The sequence below is a fragment of the Erinaceus europaeus genome, chromosome 5 (genome assembly GCF_950295315.1).
Source record: "Erinaceus europaeus chromosome 5, mEriEur2.1, whole genome shotgun sequence".
Taxonomy (NCBI): Eukaryota; Metazoa; Chordata; class Mammalia; order Eulipotyphla; family Erinaceidae; genus Erinaceus; species Erinaceus europaeus.
The window spans coordinates 10,648,177-10,673,091 of record NC_080166.1 but is presented as its reverse complement, the minus strand read 5'-3'; the positions used below and the strand labels follow the sequence as shown (position 1 = coordinate 10,673,091).

The 24,915-nt window shown below is 41.6% G+C and overlaps 1 protein-coding gene across 3 annotated transcripts in view; it reads left to right on the top strand.

The window, feature by feature from the left end:
• IL6ST (interleukin 6 cytokine family signal transducer) overlaps positions 1-24,915 on the top strand; it is a 49,959-nt gene that overhangs the window by 8,548 nt on the left and 16,496 nt on the right. For 2 of the 3 annotated variants that reach the window (XM_060191057.1, XM_060191056.1), the window contains 6 exons: positions 10,829-10,905; positions 12,016-12,321; positions 13,968-14,088; positions 20,067-20,233; positions 21,072-21,226; positions 23,249-23,408. In XM_060191057.1, the coding sequence (XP_060047040.1) occupies positions 10,842-10,905; positions 12,016-12,321; positions 13,968-14,088; positions 20,067-20,233; positions 21,072-21,226; positions 23,249-23,408 (973 nt within the window). In that variant the 5' untranslated portion in view covers positions 10,829-10,841. Of the gene's footprint in view, positions 1-10,828; positions 10,906-12,015; positions 12,322-13,967; positions 14,089-20,066; positions 20,234-21,071; positions 21,227-23,248; positions 23,409-24,915 lie in introns of those variants that run through there. The other variant, XM_060191058.1, reaches the window with a different exon arrangement.

Below are 24,915 nucleotides of genomic sequence, written 5' to 3'. Positions count from 1 at the left end.
GCATAAAAAGTCTCTTCGCATAACCACTATGCTCTCTCCCAGCCCGAGATTTATCAGTTAATTTAACCCAAGAGAAAGAGCAAGAGCACCACCCTGGCACGTGTCACACAAGGGATCTAAAGACCTCACGTCTGATTCCTAGAGCCACTGCGCCACCTGCCAGACCAGAAGTAAAGCTTTTCTCCCAGAGCAGCAAATCATCCATCACATATCTCATACAGCTCCTTTCAGCACACTGCTATGCTCCAGTACTCAGTTTTCTGACTAACCCTTTCCTGAATCTGTACTTAATAGTCAGGTTCTGACTCCCTAGACTCTTCTCAGATGATATGTGGATTTCAGCGGCATTCACGCAGTGCAGTATGTGGCCGTGTTTTATGCACACGCCATTCTGAGAGATGAGATGGCGATGCGGACACTAAAAATTTGAGTTGAACATTTAGTATCAGTCGGACCTGTCAATTTTAAACGTTTATTTCTGTTCTAAGTTTTATTTACTAATGTGAGTGAGATAAGCAGAGTATCGCTCTGGTATCTGCAGCATGGGGAGCTGAACTCAGTACTCCCAAGTCTCAGTACTCCTCAGTACTCCCGTGCTTCAAAGCCCTGTACTTTATACCTTTGTGTCACCTCCCAGGCTGTTCATTCTGTCCATTTTTAAACACAATAAGCCCCAAGGTGAAGTTGTGTATATGCAGAAATTATTTTTATGCCGCTCTGAAGTGAACTCATGGCCTCCTGCATAGGTCATGCTGCTCAGTGACTTCTGGACCCATTTAATTTAATTTTATTTATTTTTTAATTACAGAGAGGGAGACAGAGCAAATGAGAGGGAGGCCGCAGCAGCAGTACCCTTGTCATTGGCAAAGCTCTGCTGATCTGCGTCCGCGCCTTGCTTGTGGTAAGATGCAGCTGCTATTTATTTTCTTTTTTAAATTATCTTTATTTATTTGTTGAATAGAGACAGCCAGAAATCGAGAGGGAAGAGGGTGATAGAGACAGAGACACCTGCAGCCCTTCTTTACCACTTGTGAAGTTTTCCTCCTGCAGGTGGGAACCGGGGGGGGGGGGGGGGGGGGTTGAACCTGGGTCCTTGTGCACTGTAACATGTGTAGTCAACCAGGTGCGCCACCACCCGGCCCCTCAAGGCTTCTTCCTTACATCTCAATGACAGCCTTTTAAAAATCAAGAAAACATTGGTGGAATTAGGCAGATAGCCTAATACTTATGCAAATAGACTTTCATGCCTGAGGTTCTAAAGTCCCAGGTTTAATAACCCTCCCCCCACACACACCTCTATAAGCCAGAGCCAAATAGTGCTCTGGTAAAAGTAAATAAATAAATATTAAAGTAAATAACTCTGAACCCTACCTTTGCCCATTTTCTTTTTACTTACATTTCATGGCACTGCTCAGATTTCTTTGAACTAATTATAAATTTCTTCATACAATGTATTTCAGACTTAGAAGAATATATTAAGTGCACCACAAGAATACTTGTCAGTTTTCAGAAATCATAGAGAAATCCCTGTAGTATCGGCCAGGACAGTTTGGTGTATACTGCTTACCACTGTGCTCAGATAATTTGTTCTGTTTTGTTGAGGACCAGTTAAAGGGAGTTGTCGATTTTCCTCTAACAGAGGAAACTTAAAGTTGAGAGTAGAATAAGGAATAAAGCAAGTTAAGGAAAAGGGTTTCTGCAACTTGGTCTTTTGTATCGTTACCCAGAACTGTTGCTTTTTCTAGCAAGCGTGATAGTTTAGAGATTATTTTGTGGAGTTGTGCTGATTAAGGAGGCTTTGGGGCCCACAGTCCCACTGGAATCACTGTGTACTCCATGGCCCGGAGAGGCTGAGGGTGAAAAGGGAGGTTGTGATGACTGTCCCCATATGATGGCCTCACAATCAGCCTCATGCACCAAGAGCCTAAATTAATAGTGGGCCAGAGCTGTGCGGAGGACAGCAGTGCCATCATCTGGCTAAAGACATAGAGGCAAGGCCCCCCAAAAGCCCTGACAGTGGAACCCAGTACACACTGCCCCACTGAGTCATTGCAGTGGCTCCCCTCCAAATGTGTTGTTAAATCACTTCTTTCCAGTAAAGGCAAACACAAGTTCAAAACAGCTTTCTTACAGAGTGATTAGTTGGAGAGTAGTAAGGGAGTACATGAAATTGGTAGTATTCATATATATCTATATTTAATAATAAAAAGAATGCCAGGTATGATACTGTGAACCCCTCAACAAAAGTTAATAGGTTTATTTTGGAAAGAAAATACACACACGTGAATTTAATTTAATTTAATTTAAGTGATAGTTACATTTTGAGTACTAATCTTGTGGTACAGCACTAGGAAGGCACGGAGCGTACACTATTCTCTGTCCTGCTTCTGATTCTCACACCTGTTGATTTAGTATTAGAATTTCCATCCTGGTAGACATGTCATTCACACACATACTGAAGGAAATGAGTGTGGGGTTGTATGTTTCCCCATAAACAATGACATACTCTCCCTTGCAACCCAGAAGGGCATTTTCAAAGGCATCACATGTCTCTATCTCTGTCTCTTTTTTGGTCGTGGATACATGAGTGTTACATTTGGCCATGTCGTAGTCTGAGTCATCTCCTATCCGTGCACATTTTTAGTGCTTCAACATTCTACTATAAACACCAGTGCTTTGAGCACTGGGGAAATAGCATAGCATAGTGGCCATGCAAAAAGACTGCTCTTGAGGCACCAGAGGTCCTAAGTTCAATCCCTAGCACCATTGTAAGCCAGAACTGAGCAGTGGTCTGGTCAAATAAAAAAGAAAACCTTACTTTAGTGAATGTACTGCCCCCTCCGCTTCACGTGTATAAAGCTAAAAGGTTTTTTTGCACTTAGGCATAAAGATTAACTGCTAGAAATATAATCATTACACTCAAATGAAAGAGTTTTAACTTGGCTACATATTGCTAACTGGCCATACACCCCAGGTATGTTTTTAAAATGTTCAATTGAGGGGAGTCGGGCGGTAGTGCAGCGGGTCAAGCGCAGGTGGCGCAAAGCACAAGGACTGGTACAAAGATCCCAGTTCAAGCCCTGGCTCCCCACCTGCAGGGGAGTTGCTTCACAAGTGGTGAAGCAGGTCTGCAGGTGTCTGTCTTTCTCTCCCCCTCTCTATCTTCCCCTCCCCTCTCCATTTCTCTCTGTCCTATCCAACAATGACAACATCAGTAATAATAATTTTAAAAGGGCAACAAAAAGGAAGTAAATATTTTTTTTAAATATTCAATTGAGGACTAATTTACAAACAAATTCAGTTTTTTTTCCCCCCCTCCAGGGTTATTGCTGGGCTCGGTGCCTGCACCATGAATCCACTGCTCCTGGAGGCCATTTTTCCCCCTTTTGTTGCCCTTGTTGCCCTAGCCTCGTTGTGGTTATTATTATTACCATTGTTGATGTTGTGAAGCAGGGGAGCCAGGGGCTCGAACCGGGATCCCTACACCGGTCCCGGCTTTGCGCCATGTGCTCCTAACCCACTGCGCCACTGCCCGACCCCCACAAATTCAGTTTTAAGTCTAGTTTGCTAGTAAGATGAAACCATTTTACACAATTAACCTGCTTAGTATAAGAATGCCTTTACATCTTACTCTTAAAATGTTGATAACTTTTTAGCTTTTATATTTTTGACAGAGCTAGAGATGAAAATAAAATTGAGATGATGAATGCATAGTCCAGATCATAATATACACGACTTCATTTCTTTATTGTGATAACACTGTATAGTAACATAAATATCATGTGGCCTTCATTGAAAATCAGCATGTGTACATCTGTCAGTAGCTCCCTACTGCAAGTCCAGTTCTGTTCTTCAATAGACATGTGTCTCCTTTGTCCCTCTCTACTCATTCCTTCCCATTTCCCTCTGGAACCGTTAATTGGCCTCATTTTCCTTTTCCTCTGGTTCATGTGGGTATCTGTTTTTTCTGTATATACCACATGACTAAGTCATATACTGTTTGCCTTTTTTCATCTGGCTTGTTTCATCAAGCACGACACCTTCTTAGTCCATGCATGTTGTTACAAATGGCAGGATTTCAGTTTTCATTTATTTATTTTTTATATTTATTTTCCCTTTTGTTGCCCTTGTTGTTTTTTTTATTGTTGTTGTAGTTATTGTTGTTATTGATGTCACCGTTGCTGGATAGGACAGAGAGAAATGAGGAGAGGAGGGGAAGACGGGGAGAGAAAGACAGACACCTGCAGACCTGCTTCACTGCCTGTGAAGCGACTCCCCTGCAGGTGGGGAGAATTTCAATTTTTAAATAGCTAAATATTAATATTCCAGAGAGAGAGAGTGTGTGTGTGTGTGTGTGTGTGTGTGTGTGTGTGTGATGATTCATCATGCAGTGGATACCTTGGGTTGTCTTGAGTTCTTTGCTGTTCTTTAAAGTGCCGTGGTAAACAGAGAGCAGTGCAGAGCCTAGAACTCTTTGAATTAGTGCTCTTGTTTGTTTCTCTTTTGCTATAAATAACCATTAAGTGATACCACTGGCTTCAATGGCTCTCTCTCTCTCTCTCTTTTAAGATAGAGGCAGAGAGAGAGTGTAAAAGATCACAGCATCAAAGGTTCGTTCCTTCAGTGCAGTGGGGGCCGGGCTCGAACCATGTTCTTGTGCACATCAAAGCAGCACATCATCCAAGTGAGCTATTTTGCAGGCCCAGGGATCTTTCTTTTAAGGAGCCTCCTGATTGCTTTCCATAACAGCACATGTACGGTCCCATCAACAGCCTCTCGCCATAGTCTGTAGCAGGTGCTTCTTATCTCAGGGCTAATAGCTTCTCTCACAGATGTGAAGTGATAGCTCATTGTTGTAATTTACATTTCCCTAACAGTAAGCAATGAACTTCTTTAATATGTCTGCTAGCCATCTGTGTCTCTTCTTTGAAGAAGTGTCTGATGCTTTATTTCGCAATCAGTTGAATTTTCTAGTGAGTTTTATGAGTGCCTTTCTGTATTTTTGATATTAATCTGCTGCTGGGCATGTAATGCGCAAATATTTACTTATTTGGTAGGGATGACTTGTTGCTGCAAGTTTCTGTCACTGTGCAAAATGCTTTAGTTTGATGACGTTAAATTTGTTTTGTCTCCTTGCCACTGGAGTCAAATACCAGACTCATTTGTAAGACTGATGTCAAAGATACTTTGCCTTTGTTTCATTTTATGGTTTAAGGTATTAACATACGAGTCTAATTCATTTTTAATTGACTTTTGTATATGTGCTAGTGGTCAGGTTTTATTCTTTTGCTTTCTGGTTCTTGCCAACACTTTTTTTTTCTAACGATTTACAAAATTACAAAATAACAGGAGTACGACTCTACCGTTGCTGCTACCAGATTTCTCTGTCCCCTTTCCTTCCATTGGAAACTGCAGTTCTTCTTCTAGAGTTTGCCCTTCTTCCGTAGCCAGTCAACAGCGTCAGGTTGAGCCTGATGTAAAGTTTCGAGACCTCCTTTGAATCTGGAGAGGTGGCAGTCGTTGACTATGTGGGTCATAGTCTGTCTGGAGTCGCAGGGGCAGTTCGGGTCGTCTCTGGCTCCCCAGCGATGGAACATAGCGGCGCACCGGCCACGGCCTGTTCCATAGCGATTAAGGAGGGCCCGATCATAACGTGCTAGGTCAAAGCCGGGTTGACACTTGCAGGGGTCTGTGATGAGGTGTTTGTTCTTGACCTCAGCTGACTGCCAGCTCTGTTTCCAAGAGTCTGGAACAGAGAAGTTCAGTGTAGGCGTAGGGAACCAGATTGGGTGACGAGACGTCAAGCGTTGGACAGGGTGGGCGAAGATCTCCGCGTATATTGGCAGGTCCGGTCGAGCGTAGACGTGGGAAATGAACTTAGATGATGCCGCATCCCGACGAGTATCTGGCGGGGCGATGTTGCTAAGAACTGGCAGCCATGGAACCGGGGTGGAACGGATGGTTCCAGAAATGATCCTCATGGAGGAATATAATTTGGAATCGACCAAGTGGACATGGGGGCTACGGAACCATCCTGGGGCACAGTATTCTGCAGTGGAATAGCATAATGCCAGAGAGGATGATCGCAGTGTGGAAGCGCTCGCGCCCCATGAGGAAACTGCAGTGATTCCCCCAAGATCTCAGGCATGGGTTGGCTATTAGCCACTGCGCCACCTCCTGGACCACTTGACTATTGCATCTTGACGGATATATTATCCGTCTATATATTTCCCCCGGTTTATTTATTTATTTATTTTCCCTATGGTCCTGCCTTCTCTTTCATTTTAAGCCACAGCTACACTTACTGCTACTTCCAAATGACTTTCCTTTTTCCTCTTCTCTCCCTTTCCCAGCATTTTTTTTTTTTTTAATTAAAGATACTTCCTTGCTCCATTTTCAACTTTTGGCTCATTTGTCAGAAGCCAGTTGTCCAATTTCTGAACTCACAACTCTGTTCCACTAATCTCTCTCTCTCTTTAATTCAGTAACATGCTATTTTATTTACTGTCTCTTTGTAGTGTAGTTTGAAGTCAGGGAACATGCTACCACTATTTTTGTCTTTTGGTGTTTGAGGTCTTACATCATTCCAAATAAATTTCATGATTTTTACATATTTATTTTCTATTTTTGTGAAGAAATCATTGGGATTTTGACAGGGATTGCATTAAATCATATATATTTTTAAGTAGCATAGATAGTTATTTTAATAATGTTATTTTTTCCCAATCCATGATCATTTTTCCCCTTTTGTTTCTTTCAGTAGTGTCTTATATTTTCTTTTTCACCAGAGCACTGCTCAGCTCTGGTTTATGGTGGTGCAGGGGGATTGAACTTGGGACTTTGGAGCCTCAGGCATGAGAGTGTCTGCATGACCATTATGCTATCTACCTCTGTCCGTGTCTTATTTTCTATACAAAGTTTTTCTTTAATTAAACTTATATCGAGGTATTTGATTTTCAGTATTTGTCATGTACTTGTAAGTGGGACAACTCAGTGAATTCTTCCCACATCCAGATGATGCTATAGAGTGGGTCTATCTCAGAGTACCCCCTTCTGCTCTCTCTCACTCCCCAAATTTCTATACATATACATACATATATATATATATATGTATGTATATTCATACCACCAGGGTTGTTATTGATGCCAGTTCTGCAAATCTACCATTCCCGATGGCCTTTTTTCTTCCTGGTTTGTTAGAACTGAGAGAAATTGAGAGGGAAGGAAAAGATAGAACCAGAGAAAGACAAATAAATACCTGTGGACCTGCTTCACCTCTTATAAAGTGCCAGCCCTTCTCTGCAGGTGGGGGTGGGGGCTTGGATCTGGGTCCTTCGACCAGCACCCCCCCCCCATACACACACACACACCCTGATTGCTTAAAAAAAAATTCCTATAAAGGAAAGCATGTCTAGTTATTTTGCATCTGGTTTCTCTCTTGTGTGAAGAAGAGTATGTGAGGCGTAGTTACGTTGTTACTAGTGTCTGTAATTCTTTATTTCCGGGATTCAATTACTTGACTAAACCACATTTTATATTACTGCTAATGGAGTTTTTATTGCTTCCACCTTCCAGCTTTTATGAAATCGAACTTATATGGACATTCTTTTAAAAAAAATGTTGAAGGGAAGGAAGAAGGGAGGGAGGAAAGGAGAGAAAGTGGGAGAGAAGAGCCAGAGCATTACTCGGATATGTGACACCTAGGTTCAAACTCTGGGCCTCACACTGCAGTCTACCCCTGCAGTCTACCCCAGTACCACCACCCTGGCTGCAATTTTGTTGGGTTTTGTCTTTTTTGCAGCACCTGGAAATGAACCCAGGCCTCACACATGTGTGATACCACTGAATGGCCTCCCTGAACATAGTTTCCATTCCTTTTAAGAGCAGAAGAGGAAATACCACAGCTGTGTCCCGCCATCCACAGAGCCCCTTTGGTGCTCCCGTGTGGCGGTGCTGACGGGGCTCAAACCCAGGGCGCCAGACACACAGATGAATGGTCTTCTGACCCCTCCTCTTATTTGAAAATTGATTTTATGAGAGAGACCAGACATACTGTTCAGCCACATGCAGCGGCAGGAGTCTGTACAAGGCCTGACCCCAGATCCTCGTTGCTGCGGGAGTACAGCCTGCTCTCAGAACCACATGGGGGCAGCGACGCACACTCTTGTTTTGGTCTTTTGGAGGATTTCAGCACTCATCTCTTTTGAGTATGCACTTCTTCTGCATTGGTTTGTGTATTTAGGTCTAATTTATGAGCAGAAGTTGAAGCCAGGGGATAACTCACCCAGCAGGACACAGGACATACTGTGGCCCCAGATGCAGGCCCTAGCACCACCATGGATGGCAGTGGAGAAAGGAAGTTCTAAGAGTGTTAGAATGGTGCTGGGGTGTCTCTCCCTTTCATTTTACGACTGTCTCTCTGTGTGTCTCTACCTGAGATAACATTTCAAAGTCAATTGGAAAGTCATAGACTCACACATGTATAATGCCCTGGAGCTTTTGTTTTTGGTCACCACCAGAATTTCACCAGGCAAGCTTTGTCAGAGAGAGAGAATGGGACCATGGTGAAGCATTATACAACTAAAACTTGCTCCTGTTCAACAGCTAGACTCAAATCTGGGTCATGCACATGACAAAAAGCAGGTGCATTATCCAGGTAAGCAGTTTTGTCAGCCCAAAATACTGTGCAATTTGTTGAGAAGCAGTTATCCACAAAGCTTTCTCATTGTGTTTTTGAAGAAGCATCTGCCATTTTATAAATGGTCTTTTGAAGGCTGTTACAGGATAGATACCATGTCTCTCCATATGGGAAAAGACAGATTTCGCTCACAGCTTTGAAAAATAGAAATGAGTCTCTCCTCAGAATAAAGGGGTGGGGGTACATATACCTCCGGTCCAGAAGACTTGGGTTTTGTGGACCCTGGGTGGATTGCTCCACCTGCCACATTGCATGTCTTGCCAGGCCCTTGGCATTGCCCTGTGGGAGTCGGAGGTCAGGCAGCTGGCACAGATGAACAGACACTCTCGCCTCCTTTTCTAGGTCTGAGTAATGAAGTCTTGCGTCTCCTGCCAGTATCTATGAAACTGGCAGGCTAGCATGTTAGCTTAGGAGTAGGGTGTAGACTGTCAGCCTTCACATTTGGATAATTCAGTGAATTTTGACAGTATATGAAGTCTTAATCACGACCACAGTGAAGTCATAAAATATTTCTATCACCCCAAAAAGTTCCTTTGTGTCTTCTTAATTTTTTTTTCAATTTTGTCTATTTATTAACGAGAAATATAGGAGGAGAGAGAGAGATAAGGAACCAGGCATCATTTTGGTACATGTGCTGCCACGGATCGAACTTGTTTGATCATGTTGAGAGTCCAGTATTTTATCCACTGTATTACCTCCCAGACCACCGTTTGTGTCTTTTTATATTTCTTCTTCTCACCTCAGCCCCAGCCAGTCCCTGATCTGCTTCAGACCCAGTCTTGCCATTTCTAGAATCTCCTGTAAGTTAATTGTACAGTAATCTGTTTGTTGCATCTGACTTTCACTCAGCGGTGATATTTATTTTTGAGATTTACTGCTGGTATTACAGATATCACTAATTTACTCCCTTTTAGTGCTGAGTATTACTCTTAGCTATTTTTTTTATCCAAATTCATCAGTTGATGAATAAAAATGCTAAGAATCTGATTGTAAGCATGTTTCTATGTGGAGACATACATATTGTTGTCTTTGATGTATGCTTTTAGCAGTGGAATGCTGAATCTTGCTGATGGGCTTTTATTTAATAGAGAACTGCTGGGTTGTTTTCTAGCATGTCTGTGTCATCTTGTATTCCTCTCTGAGTAGTTTTAATTGGCAACTTTCATTATGAGTGTTTTCTTTCTTTTTTTGTTTTCACTCAGCGGAGTTAATGCTGATAAACAAGAGCCAGTGTTTTATTTTCTTCACTATTTACTGACTGAGAAACCCTGCATGTTTTGATTTACTTTTAGTTATTTGTAGACCTTCAGATGTCAGGAGAATTTATTTGCCCTGCTACAAATTATAAGATATCATTCCCTTTTTCCCAGGTATCTTTTGAGGTTGCTTATGGTAATTTTGACCATGCAGAAATTGTTGTCTCTGAGGTTCATAATGTCACATAATATTTACTCACAGAGCAAGATGTCACCTAGTAGAAAGAAGTGCTCTGTTAATTAGCTTTAAAGTGTAAGGTATGTTTTCTAGAAATATTTTATGTAGCTGTAACTTAAGAAGAAATAAAAAAAGATCTATTCTGAAGACTTCAACTTGTCTGCGTGCTCATAAAAGCCTTACCACGACATGGGATCCCAGTTCAAGCCCCCAGCTCCCCACCTGCAGGGGAGTCACTTCACAAGCCGTGAAGCAGGTCTGCAGGTGTCTGTCTTTCTCTTCCCCTCTCTGTCTTCCTCTCCTCTCTCCATTTCTCTCTATCCTATCCAACAACAATGACAACAACAATCATAACTACGACAACAACAACAACAAAAAAAAACAAAGGCAACAAAAGGGAATAAATAAAATAAAATATAAATTTTTTTTAAAAAAAGCTTTATCACCTATCTCTGGGAGGCGGCAGGGTAGGACACAGAACTCTGGTAGTGGGTTGAAGTCATACACTGTAATCTTACAGTCTGTAGCCAACTAGTGACCACAGATTTTTTTTTTTTAACATGAAGAAAAAAAAGTTTTACCACTGAGTAGAACACAGCCATAGAATGGAAACAAGAGAGCTTTAGATATGGTCTCATAACTTACTTGTATTAAGAAAAAAAGTGGTTGAAATAATTGGGCGTATGCTTTCTACAGAAACATCTGCAAGATGTTGACGGTGAAGACTTGGATTGTACAAGTTCTGTTTTTGCTCCTCACCTCTGAGTCTATAGGTAAGGTTCGGGAAATACTCTGCTGCCTGACGTCTAAGCAAGTGATTAGCACAGACTTAAGCACAATGTAAAGCTGAAGTATGAATCTATGACAGCGTAGGGGGGGACTGGTCCTTTCCCACAGATAGTTTCGGAAGCGCTGCTCTGAATGCAGAGTGCAATTTTTCGTTTGGTCATTTCCAGGGCTTCACTACTGCAGGTCAACTGTTGTTGGAGAGAGACAGAGACAGAGTGAAGATACCACAGCCCTGAAGTTTCCCTCAGTGCCATAGGGTTTGGGTCTGAACCTGGTCACAAGCATGGCAAAGTATATCACTCTGCTTAGTGCGAAATCTCTGTGTCCTTGTAATTTCTTTTTGAACACCTCAGTGGACAGAAGGCTGATGTTGGCAGTCTTTTGTAGAAAGCCTTCCCTTTGAAGACATGTTTGTTTGATTATTGTGAAAGAGAGAAATGAAAGCACGGGTTTACCAGAGTGACTCTCTGGTGCTTTCATTCACAAGTTCATGAATCTTTATTTAAAAAGAAGAAAAAATCTATTAGCTTGGACATATGAAATTTCTTTTTGTGTAGATCAAGAACACCTAAATATCAGTGGTCTCCTAATGTCCACTTTAATGTCTATTGTAATATTGATTTGTTCAAACTCATATTTCTTCACCTAACCCATATGAGTACCTCAACTTTTACCAAATACCTTGTTTTTAAATTAAAACATTCCTTTTGTAACTTGATATCAAATAGCATGGTAGTCATAGAAACAGGCTTAATCTGGCATAGGCTGGTTTAATGAGCTAGTATTTCACTTTAAAAACTGAAACATTTCCCACATTTTACACATTTATGTTGTTTACTTATGTATTCTTACAAATTGAGACATTTTGATCATATTCATATTCACAGTTTCTTTTTCTGTCTTTATTACTTATCTATTGAAACCAGGGCCTCACTCATGCAAGGTATGCACTCTGTGGCTTAGCTACCGCCTTGACCCCTCTTTTTTCTGGGTTTTTAGAGAGATTTTTGTGTAGGATTACATTGATACAAAATATCATTTTTCACAAGAAAAATGTAGTCCCTTACTGTGTTTTCTTTATTTTTCTTTTCCAGGTGAACTTGTAAACCCATGTGGTTATATCACTCCTGAATCCCCAGTTGTACAACTTGGTTCTAACTTCACTGCTGTTTGTGTGCTAAAGGAAAAATGTATGAAATCTTACCATGTCAATGCAAGTTACATTTTCTGGAAAACCAACCATGTCACTGTTCCTAGTGAACAGTATACGGTCATAAACAGCACAGCATCCAGTGTGACATTTACAAATATATCTTTATCAAATACTCAGCTCACTTGTAACATTCGGACATTCGGACAGATCGATCAGAATGTTTATGGAATCAGAATAGTTTCAGGCTGTAAGTTTTTGCTCTTGTCTTCTTTCAGACTTTGTCATGATGATCGAATTGCATTTTGATGTCTTGGTTTTTATGAGATGCGTATGTCAACTTGGTTTTCATTGGGCATGTTTACTCAAGTTAAATTAAGAACTACATTTGCATTACTAGTAGACAAGAAACTTTCGGAGTAACAAGGCTTACATCGTTCCAGAAAGTCAAGCATTTGTCAGTTTTCTAGAAAAGTGTGTGTGTGTGTGTGTGTGTGTGTGTGTGTGTGTGTGTGTATGTGGAGACAGGTAGAGAGAGAGACATTGTCACGGCTTCACCACTCCAGGCTGACCTTTTCAGACAGAGAAACAGGAAGAAAGAGAACACAGCACAAGTGTTTCCCCCCAGTGTGGAGGGGACCAGGCTTGAACCTGAGTCACATGCGTGGCAACTTCCCAGATCAGCTACCTCGCTGGCCCCAAAAAGGGCATCTGTGAATGAATCCATAGTAACTTTCATGATCTCGTAGCTATAGAGAAAATGTACAAAGCAGCTACCTGGAATAGGTGAATATGTAATGAAGAGGGCTATACTCTAGAGAAGTAAGTAAGTAAATTTATAGCATGATCCAAGAGAGCACATTAAAAGTATGCTTAGGAGAGAAACCAGCTCATATGATTATCCAGTTAGAATAAGTTTTATGGAGAAAATTCATTGGGAATGCACCCGGTTAAGCGCACATATTACTAAGTGAAAGGACCCAGGTTCAAGCCCCTGCTCCGCACCTGCAGGGCGTCTGCTTTACAAGTGAAGCAGGTCTACAGGTGTTTATCTTTCCCTCCTTCTATCTCCCTGTCCTCTCTCAATTTCTCTCTGTCCTATCTAATAATAATAATAATAATAATAAATTAGAAAAAATGGCTGCAGGGAGCCATGGATTTGTAGTGCTAGCACCAAGCTCCAGCAGTAACCCTGGTAGCATGGCATTGGGGAAAAAAAAGAGAGAGAAAGAAAACTCATTTAAAAATACTTGCTAATGTGTTACAAGTGAAAATAATTATAACTACAAAGAATTTTAAGTTAGAAAATGATGTTTTAATATTTTATTTATTTTTGGATAGAGATAGAAACTGAGAGGGAAGGGCGGACAGAAAGGGTCTTGACCCCTCACACACACACCCCCCACACACCACAGGGGAAGGGTGGACAGAAAGGGTCTTGACCCCTCACACACACACCCCCCACACACCACAGGGGAAGGGTGGACAGAAAGGGTCTTGACCCCTCACACACACACCCCCCACACACCACAGGGGAAGGGTGGACAGAAAGGGTCTTGACCCCTCACACACACACCCCCCACACACCACAGGGGAAGGGTGGACAGAAAGGGTCTTGACCCCTCACACACACACCCCCCACACACACCACAGGTGGTGCCTGGGGCCTTGAGCATGATAAACGTTTGTGCTCTGCCAGGCGCACCACCACCCAGCCACCTAGAAATTAATTCTTAGGTCACTATCACCAGCCTTTGATTATATCCATACATTTTACTTGGGTTTGTTGCTTTTAAATCAGGTTGCAGGTGTCCTAGGTAATGTTTAAAATTGCAATTGATTTGTGGATAAAAAATTTTTTTTTTTTTTTTGAAAATCACCCAAATTTCCTTTTAGTGCCTCCAGAAAAGCCAAAAAACTTGAGCTGCATCGTGAATGAGGGGGAGAAGATGAGGTGCCAGTGGGACCCCGGGAGGGAGACCTTCCTGGACACCAACTTCACTTTGAAATCGGAATGGTGAGTGGCTGCAGGTTTGTTGGGTTCCTTATTCGTGTAGGTATCTTCATTTTTCCGGCGATACTGTTCAATGCAAAAATCTAACCTTTTGTTTTAGAACATCTGAACCATAAAAGTAGGTCAAATAGTATAAGAAATTCCCATGTCTTGGCCTGGGAGGAGGCCCAGTGGATAGAGACTTTCAGACGTGAGAATCCCCAGTTTGATCCTGTCATCACAAGTGCCTGAGTGATGCTGTCTGTGGTTCTCTCTTTCTCTCTCTCTCTCACTCCCTTAAATTCTCTCCCATAATTAATAATTCTTTTTAAAAATAAAATAATCCCCAGCATACCCATTGTCCAACATCAGCAATGATCATCTCAGGGCTAATCATTTTTACATATACCCCAGATTGTCTTGAATAAAGTCTAGGCATGTCTTTCTCATAAGTATCTAATACATCTGTCAAAGGAGACTCTTCTAGAAAATATAACTATATGCCATTACTACTGTCAAAGATAGTTGAAAATAGTTACAACAGTGTCACATTTTCGTGTTCAAATTCCCTAGTTATCTCACAATTATATGCATATGCCTATATAGCTTCACATTTGTTCAGATCAAGATCTAAGTAAATTCCACGCATTGCAGACTGATAGGTCTTTTAGTCCCTTTAACTTTAACTTAACTCCTCTCTGTCCTTTTTCTTTGCGTTTTGGATGACGTTTTAAAATACTTGCTTCCCTGTTGTGTTGGTCCCTAAGAATCACTGCTAGACTGAGAGGCTGCACACCCTGCTCTCCACTCAGCAGTCTCTGAACACGTGGCAGAGTGAATCGCAGGTGCGAGCATGCTTCACTCTTAAATGTTTATGGCTATGCATCGTCATTTGGGTCGAATTAATTAGATGTTTACAGGTATGTTTTTATTTCTAGGTAAATTTCCTGTCTCTGAAGTTAGTCCGTTTATCTCAGTGTAGTATTCATTGAGTTTGACTAGGATGTACGCCTGTGCCGATGACATCCTTCCCAGATGATACACAGCATACTGACACCCCCAGAAATTGCCCTTCTCTGCCTCCCACCACTACCCTACCCAGCCGCATCTCACCCCGTCCCTTGAAGCATCTACTCTAATTTTCTTCACGGAAGATTTTTGTCCTTTGCAGAATGCCATAGAAGCAGAATCATACAGTATGTGCTTAACCTGTGAAAAGTCTCTATGACCTTCTTTTTGGTGGAGGTGGGAGTATTTAATGTTCTTTCACATTAGTCTTTTTATTTTGGGTAGGATATAGGGGTAGGCAACAAATTATCTTAGGAGTGATCCAAATCATGGAAGTAGGCATTTAGGTAAAGGTAATGCCAACATTTTTATTCCAGGTACTACGTTAGGTGGCCAGGCATTGACCCCCTTGGCTGTGAGAGGCCAGCCTGAGGCTTCTTTTCCTTGTCACTGTCTCTCAGGGACTCGGTCATCCCAATTTCAGTTATGCCCCCTTTCTTGCCCAGGTTGGTTTCGCGGTCACCCAGTTCTTCAGTGGATGTCACCTACTCATTCAGGCAATGACTGTCAGGGAAGCCACACGTTTTCATCCGTGGCCAGTTGGTGCAGTTCCGTTTGTGACTGATCCCATGTTTTTTCTTAAGTGTAATGTGCACTAATTGCATTCAAACCATTCTTTTTTTTTTTTTTTTTTTGCCTCCAGGATTATTGCTGGGGCTCAGTGCCTGCACCATGAATCCACTGCTCCTGGAGGCCATTTTTTCCTTTGTTACCCTGGCTGTTTTACCATTGTTGTGGTTATTATTATTGTTGTTACTGATGTCATCGTTGTTGGATAAGACAGAGAGGGGGAGAGATAGATAGCCACCTACAGACCTGCTTCACCGCCTGTGAAGCGACTTCCCTGCAGGTGGGGAGCCGGGGGCTTGAACCAGGATCCTTCCTCCGGTCCCCACGCTTTGTGCCACATGCGTGCTTAACCCACTGTGCTACTGCCTGGACCCCCCCCCCCCCCATTCACACCATTCTTACAACTACAGTCTAACTTACTTATACTCTGGAGGAAGATTCAGCCACTGCCTCATTCTGCAGCTTCAGTAGTTTCTCAGCCTATTATCTCTTCACACAAGATCAGTGAAGATGGTGTCTGACACAAATTTTCAAAGCCAAGTCCTCTTGGGCAAATCTGTAGAAAGTGGACAGGTAGATAAAGGGGGTGAGGAGCTTGCCTCACATGCTGTTAGTTGGTGGTAGTCCCGAGTCCTGGTGACAGTCTGCCACAGCTACTAGGCGCTCATCTTCACTGCACACAGCTGAGTGGAGGGGACTGCTACAAGGCGACTGCGAGAGCAAGGGGCTTTGTCGCTCGCTGGCAGTGCTGTGGGAAGATGGGGGTGGCGTGGGAAGAGGACCAGCCCTGACTTGGAAAGGGGATGAGCACCAGGTCTGCCCAAGCACCACTGAAGCAGTCACTCAGTGAAGACTGCCCCATTATTTATTTTTTTCTCCACTTAATTTCTTTATTTATCTACTTTTATTAATTAATGAGAGAGAGAACACCAGACCATAACTCTGGCAGGTACAATGCCAGAGATAGAATTCAGGTCCTCATATTCGAGAGTCCAGTGCTGTAGACATTGTACCAGCTCAGGGGCCAGTCATTTAAAAGCTTTAAACAGTCACCATAAAGCACAAAGCAGTGGCATTTTCTCTGTCTTTCCACCTGAAGAACCTGAGAGCAAAACCCAGCTCATAGTTTCTTCCCCCTTTGCTAGCCAGTTTCATAATGAGTCAGCTCACTAACCTCCTCCAGAATTATATTAAGTAAATTTCCCCTCATTATGAATTCACACCTAAACACTCTTGATGTTTTTGTTTTGGTCGCCATCTCAAGCCAACTTTCCCAGATTTAATCTTTCATGGTTCTTCTTCTTGATAACTTAAGTTGCTGCATCTTTGGTTAGTGGAATCTTACTCATTGACTGATCCTTTTGATGAAACTTCATTAGTCTTCATAGTTTCCTTGATTTTTTTTTTTTTTTGTATTATTTTCTAGGTTCATCTTAAATACCTGACCTCGGACTAGCTAGAATTGCCATTTCCCAAGTAGCTGTGGCTCCAGTTAGTGTGGAAAAGTATTTAAAACTTCAGAGTGGGTGCCAGGGGTGCTCGTGGCCTAGTGAATTATTAATATAAATGTTTCTAGTATTTTTCAGTGGAAGGAGCTAGGATTTTTAAGGTAAAATATATCTGATATATCAAATTCATATAAGGGCTATGGAACTTTTCTTAATTTTGCCCAACATCAGCATTTCCTTTCTTTCATCCTAAAACCTTATATGCAAAAATACTAGCATAGCAATTCATTTGTTTTATCTACAACAAGCACAACAGTTGTGAAGTAACGATATTTGTGCCAATATCTGTTGCTGTTGCGGTTTCAGTCATCACCAGTGCCTCCCCTCTCCAGGATAACTTTTTCAGATAAAGACAGATGGTCAGAGTGAGAGTGAAGAGGCCACAGCACCAGTTTCTTTCACAGAAGTGGGAACAGGGCTCAGACATAGGCTGCACACCTGTCATGACAGCACATTATTCAGAGGAGGTATCTTGCAGCCCTAGCACCAATTACATTTTTTAAGTAAAGTCCTGTAAAGCAAGGTGTATGTATTCACAAAAGTCTCATTTCCCTGTTCCCTATTCCTGACTTCCTCTCTCCCCAAGAAAACTATTTGTTCTGGTTTGGCTTTGATTTGTCTTCTTTAAAAAATTAAGAGTGATAAATATTGATGCATAATTTAAACATGTGAGTAAATATAGTTAGCAGTGCTCTGTGAAACTACTGCGTGTGTGTGTGTGTGTCTGTGTGTGTGTGTGTGTGCGCACAAGTAAAACCATCAAATAGTTCTTCAGAGAAATACAGGTCATTTGGTGACAGATATAAACTATAGTAACGAAAGTTCTTGAGACATTTTGATTCTTCCTTCGTTATTAAATAGTGTACTGTTGAGTTTCCGTATTTGGGGACTTTTACTAATTTTTTTGTTTGTTGTTAAGTGTTAATTTAATTCCACTATTGTCTGAGAAGATGCTTGGGATGATTTCAATGCTCATGAATTTGTTGACACTGTCTTTGTGGCCTGACTGATGGTCTGTCCTTGAGAATGACTCATGTGGACTGGAATAGAATGTGTACTCCAGTTTCTTGGGGTGAAGGACTCTGAAAATGTCCAATAGTCCGTTTATTTAGCTCTTCATTTAGCTCTCATTAGTAACGAGAATTCTAATACAACTAAAGAACCTCAAGATACTATATGTATAGTAAGGATGAGAAAAACAAAAAAGGATGTAAGGAAGATTGAAAAGTAGTGGAGAGAATGGCACCATTTATCAAGACATAGAGGACTGGATGCATGGAAATGTGTTTTATATAAAAGTATTGTACATGTACACTAGAACTATTGGACATTTTTCAGAATCATTCACCCCAAGGAGCTGGAATACACATTCTATTCAAGTCCATATGGGTCATTCTCAGGTTCTGCTTTATTCCTTGGCTTGCTGTTTGAGACTGGAATGCATTCAGAATGTTCCTCATATCCTTTTAACTCTGTTCTCATGTTTTCCATTTTCCTATTCAGTGAGTCCTTGAGATTGTGGATTCTTTTCTTAATTTGTCTCTCCATATTAAACCAAGAGCTTTCTTTTTCTTCACGTCTCCTGACAACGTAACCCCTAAATTCTTTCTCTTCTGAATCTGCACCATTAAATGCCTGGCCAACTTGGTTTTCCAGTATTGGGATTCTCCTAGTTTACCATCTCTTCTGGGTTTGCCTTTGGCTTTCCGCTGGGTGGCACTGGGTTCTGCTTTGTGTGTGAGGTGGGGGCAGAGAGGAGGGTCTGAAGAAGTCCCCTAGTAGCATTATAGCACCTGGTGTCCCTTAAACAGAGCCCTAGTTTGGGGTGGGGGGACCCAGATCAGCACCTTCTCTTCCCAGACTGACTCCTGAAAGTAGTTACTCTCCTGCGAGGCAGAGTCTCTTCCCAGCTGCAGGGCAGTCCGACCTGGGTCACCAGGGTGTCTGTCTATGGCAGCAGGATGCCTCGAGTTTGGTCGCTTTTCCTGTAGCGTTCAGCTCCCTGGGCCCCCCAGCTGGTTCCCTAGGTTTTGCTCAGGAACCCGTGGTTTCTACAGCTCTAAGCAGCAGTCACAAGCTCCTTTTTTCAAAGCCACTTTGGTGACTGAGTGATCCCCTGCAGCCTTTTAAATCCGCCACATGGATTTGAAACAGTTGCATATATGGTGCCCACTGCAGTGCAGTGCCTCCTTCCTGCTTGAGTCTCTCTCTTCCTCCCGCCTGCTCCTGATCTTCACGCATAACCATCCATCTTCAGACAGTGATGCTTCTCACCAGAAATCCCAGCTGTTCTCTAGTGATGAGTTATTTTGTTATCATTATAGTTTTCTTGGGGAAAGCCAGTGGCTCAAGCCGAGGTTGCCATGGCTGTGCCCTGCAAGTCCTCTGAAACTATCTTAAGCGTTGGGATCCAGAAAGTGGTTGCTTCAGTGTAACTGGAAAGAAGCGGAAGTAGTTTCCTGGAGTAATAAAAATTCCTACCACTATCTAATAATATGCCCCGCACTGTGCTTAGTAAAAGATCATACTGTACTTACGTTGGTGGTGCAGCCAGCATAAGACCATAGGAAATGGGTGATTTTTGAAGATTTAAAGAGGATGGAATATAAGGCTCTATAACAGACCTAGAGTAAAATTTTGAAGATAATTATGTTTTAAGATAGAGATCCAGCTTGGTTTTAAAGAAAGACAATTTTTTTTTTAAAAAAAAGATTATTTAATTAGTTTTTCAGTGATCATCAATTTACTACAAACTGTTGATTTAGTGTAAGCTGTAACAGTCTGGCTCACCACTGTTGGAAGAAGCTTTTAAAAATCAATTTGAATAACTGATTTTTCTCCCATTGTTCTACTTAGGGCAACAGAGAAGTTTGATGATTGTAAAACAAAACGTGGCACTCCCACCACATGCACTCTGAGTTACTTTCCTGTGTATTTTGTCTACCTTGAAGTCTGGGTGGAAGCAGAGAATGCCCTCGGGAATGTTACTTCAGATCATATCAACTTTGATCCTGTAGATAAAGGTAGTTATGAGCCTGAATTTTGGAATTTATTCGAAAATACAGTGGTCAATAAAATAGGTCAGTTTTAATCTAGAAACAAGTAACTTATTTAGTGACTTTTGAAAAGTTTACAGTCCAAACTAGATTTACAGCTATTTTTATCTTGAATATTCTGATACTTGTCAGTGATACATTTGCAGAAAGTATTATCATCATACTTCTGTTAAGCTCCCATTAAGATTTCATATGCTATAATTTTTCCTTTCTAAACCTGAGCACTCTAACAAATGTAGTAAGCTGACAAAGAAAACTAATTTCTTTAAGAATCTTTTTTTTTTTTTAAATTATTTATTTATTTATTATTGGATAGAGACAGAGAGACATTGAGAGGGAAGGGGGAGATAGAGAGGGAGAGAGACAGAGAGACACCTGCAGCCCTGCTTTACCACTCGTGAAGCTTTCCCCCTGCAGGTGGGGACCAGGGACTTGAACCTGGGTCCTTGTGCACTGTGATGTGAGCACTTAACCAGGTGCGCCACCACCTGGCCCCTTTAAGAATCTTTTCTAAGTATAGTGTTGTATCATTTTCACAGAAATAAGTTCACTTGACAAGAATAAGTGGGTATTGTGAAATAGAAAAATTATAATATACAGATATATTATTTAATTTATTTAACCAGAGCACTGCTCAGCTCTGGTTTGTGGTGGTACAGGGGATTGAACCTGGAACTTTGGAACCTCAGGCATGAAAGTCTCTTTGCATAACCATCATGCTATCTCCGCCCACCCTATAAAGTATATTTGAGTTTGTATAAAAAATTATAGAACATAAACAGTGGGTTTTCTTTTATTTTTTTAGTGAAGCCTAATCCACCACAAAATTTGTCAGTCAGCAACTCAGAAGAACTGTCTACTATCTTAAAATTGACATGGCTGAACTCAAATATCTTGGACTTTTTAATACTGAAATATAGCATTGAATATAGAACCAAAGACGCCTCAGCTTGGAGCCAGGTAAAATCACTCATTTACTTTTTTGCATCTTCACATCTCTTTTGAGAATCGTTTTTCTGAATACCTTAAGGTGCCTGGTTGTATGATAAATTGCGTAGATGGAGAGAGAGAGACAACTGCAGCCCTGCTTCACTGCTCATGAGACTTCCCTGCAGGAGCGGACCGGGGACTTGAACATGGGTCATTGCACATTAAAGCATGTGCTCCCAGCTGGGGATGCCAACACCTAGCCCCAGCACTCTTCTCTGTGATTCTGCTTATCATGACATACTTTCTCTTTGGTTCTGTGCTCATAGTAGTGAATGCATAAGAGAACTGAACCATGGATTTACGACTTCTGCCTTCTGTGTCTCTTATCTAAAGATAATCAGAGGGGAGTCGGGCAGTAGCACAGCGGGTTAAGCACACATGGCATGAAGCTCAAGGACCGGCATAAGGATCCCGGTTCGAGCTCCCAGCTCCCCGCCTGCAGGGGAGTCACCTCACAGGCAGTGAAGCAGGTCTGCAGGTGTCTGTCTTTCTCTCCCCCTCTCTGTCTTCCCCTCCTCTCTCCATTTCTCTCTGTCCTATCTAACAACAACGACATCAGTAACAACAACAGTAGTAACTACAACAACAATAAAAAAAAAAAAAAAAGGGCAACAAAAGGGAAAAATAAAGTAATTAAAAAAAAAAGAGATCAGAGTACAGTCGGAAAAAGAAAGGAGCAAAAATGATTTTAAATATTTCATGTTGAACAAAGCGCACACATACTTTAAGTTCTCCAGCATTTTTTTTTACATTTTTTAAATATTTATTCATTCCCTTTTGTTGCCCTTGTTTTATTGTTGTTGGATAGGACAGAGAGAAATGGAGAGAGGAGGGGAAGACAGAGACGGGGAGAGAAAGACAGACACCTGCAGACCTGCTTCACCGCCTGTGAAGCGACTCCCCTGCAGGTGGGGAGCCGGGGGCTGGAACCGGGATCCTTACACCAGTCCTTGTGCTTTACACCACATGCTACTGCCCAACTCCCCTCCAGCATTTATTTTAACATCATAGAATCTTGGTTTAGCAGTGATCCAGCAAAAAAAAAAAAAAAAAAACACAAAAAACCTGCAACTGTTAGATATCCAATATTGAGACCTCACAGTACTAGGAAAAAGGGTATTTCTAGTCTCCTCTTTTCCTCTAACAGTAAACTTCATTTCCATAATAGCTCTGATTCTCCTCATTGTACTGGATGTCTCCCACATGTCTGTTTCATCTACAGCCCACTCATCTTTGCCTTAGGACACGGTCCTCTGTGGATTTTAGCTATTAGTTTTCATTCCCAATGAGCTTTATCAATGGGGAAAAAGGGACCTAGCAGAAGAGAGAAGGAAGCCCAGGGTATTTGTTTTATTTGCTTCCTCCCTGTTTGCTTATGTCGTTCAGCCCAAGATACTGAGCAGACCCCTTGTTCCTATCCACTTAACTTAGTTTGACTCTTAGAGTTCCTGGTATGTCCTCAACGCTTTGGGTCCATGGGATGTAACGGCTACAAGCCCCAGAGCACTGACTGTACTAAGATTTCCCTCTGCTCTGCCGATATTTATTTCCCTTCACTACATCCATCTAAAGCTAGTTCTAAGTGAAACATGCCATCTTTTCTTGCTGTGTCTTCTCAGTCCTGTAGCCTTACAGAAGTGATAAAGGGAGAAAGAACAAAACAGAAATAACTTCCTGAATCAATTAACTTTAATATTTGGCTTTCTTTTCTTTTCTTTTTTTTCTTTTCTTTTCTTTTCCTTTCTTTTTCTTTTCCTTTCCTTTCTTTCCTTTTCTCTTCTTTCAGCCAGAACCACCACTCAGCTCTGGCTGTTGATGGTGCCAAGTGCCAAACCTGGGACTTTCTGGCTCACATTTCTCTACAGAGACTGAGTTTACCAGTCCTGTTTCATTAAATCAGTTTTGAAAGCCTTAAGTAGTTTAAAAAGACGTACGGCAAGTAGCACTAAGTTATTTTATTAGTAAGTTTTGCGGTTTTTTGTTTGTTTTCAGATTCCTCCTGAAGATACAGCATCGACCCGATCTTCATTCACTGTTCAGGACCTTAAGCCTTACACAGAATATGTGTTTCGGATTCGTTGTATGAAAGCAGATGGTAAAGGTTTCTGGAGCGACTGGAGTGAAGAAGCAAGTGGCGTCACATATGAAGCTAGTAAGTCAGTCAGGTAGCTTACCTGGGAAGGAGCCTGCTTTGCTACGCATGTGACTCGGCTTCAAACCCCCAGTCTTCACAAGCATGAAAGCTTTATTGCTGTGGTGTCTCTTCTTCGTCTGTGTTTATCACTTTCTTTCTGAGAAGTGAAGCCCTGGCTCTGTGGGCCCCCATAGGACCTTGCCCTCAACTTGGATTAACAACGGTAGAGAATGTTCCATCCTCCGAAGGGAGGCTGGACAGCATACTCTATGCTACACCTGAGGAGGATGGGTCCTGATAGAGGGCCAGCTTGAAATGTTCCTACTGACTTCATCATTTTTAACAGCTGATAAGTGTTCCATAGTATATGAAACTTTCTTTTTTTTTTTTTTTTTAAATTATTAGAGACAGCCAGACATGGAGAGGGAAGGGATGACAGAGAGGGAGAGAGACAGAGAGACACCTGCAGCCCTGCTTCACTCTTGAAGCTTTCCTCCTACAGGTGAGGGCCGGGGGGGGGCGGGGGGGGGGCTCGAACCCAGGTCCTTGCACAGTGCGCTCAGCCAGGTGTGCCACCACCTGGCCCCTATATGGAACTTTCTTAGTCACTCATCTGTCATTGGATATCTGGGTTACTTCTAAGTTTGAGCTATTGCAAATTGTGCTGCTCTTGAAATACTTCAAAATTTAGACAAAATATTGTGCTTTTTCTGAGGAACTGGTACACAATTTTCATCAGATCAGAGCTCTCTGGAATTCAGAAAGTTATGAACTATGAAGTTAAGCATTTCTTTAACTTAATGAATGACGTCTTTAGGTCCTCTTTATGTTAAGGGAATATTTCTAACACACACAATTTTTTTATGTTCATGTTGTTTCTTTGTTTGCTGCACTTTAGGTATCTGAATCCCCTGCACTGGCAGTCTTTCTGCCTCCTGATCTCTTTCTGCCTGGCCTCTTTTCTCTGTCTTGCTGTCTTTGTTTGCCTCCTCACTACCAACAGAGCACTGCATACATTTTACTCAGGTCATTTTTTATCCCATTGAACTCCATATTTTGCACTTTACTGATAATAATTTTGGAAAAAAATGAAGTGATTCTATGGAAACTATTATTTATTTATTTTTTTTGGTTTCTTAATGGATTTTTTTTTTAATAATTTATTTCTTTATTGGGGAATTAATGCTTTACATTCAACAGTAAATACAGTAGTTTGTACATGCATAACATTCCCCAGATTCCCATTTAACAATACAACCCCCACTATGTCATTCATCATCTTTCATGGACCTGTATTCTCCCCATCCACCCACCCACCCCAGAGTCTTTTACTTTGGTGTAATACCTGTGGAAACTATTAAAGCCTGGCTACTAGAATTTGACATTTTGTATTTTTAAAAGATTGATGATTATCACAACAGTCTTGTGAATTCATTTTTATTATATCCTGTTATCTTGAATCATCCCAGCATAAGAGAATAAACATATACTACTTTTTCTCTATGTATTTACTTTCTATTCTTAA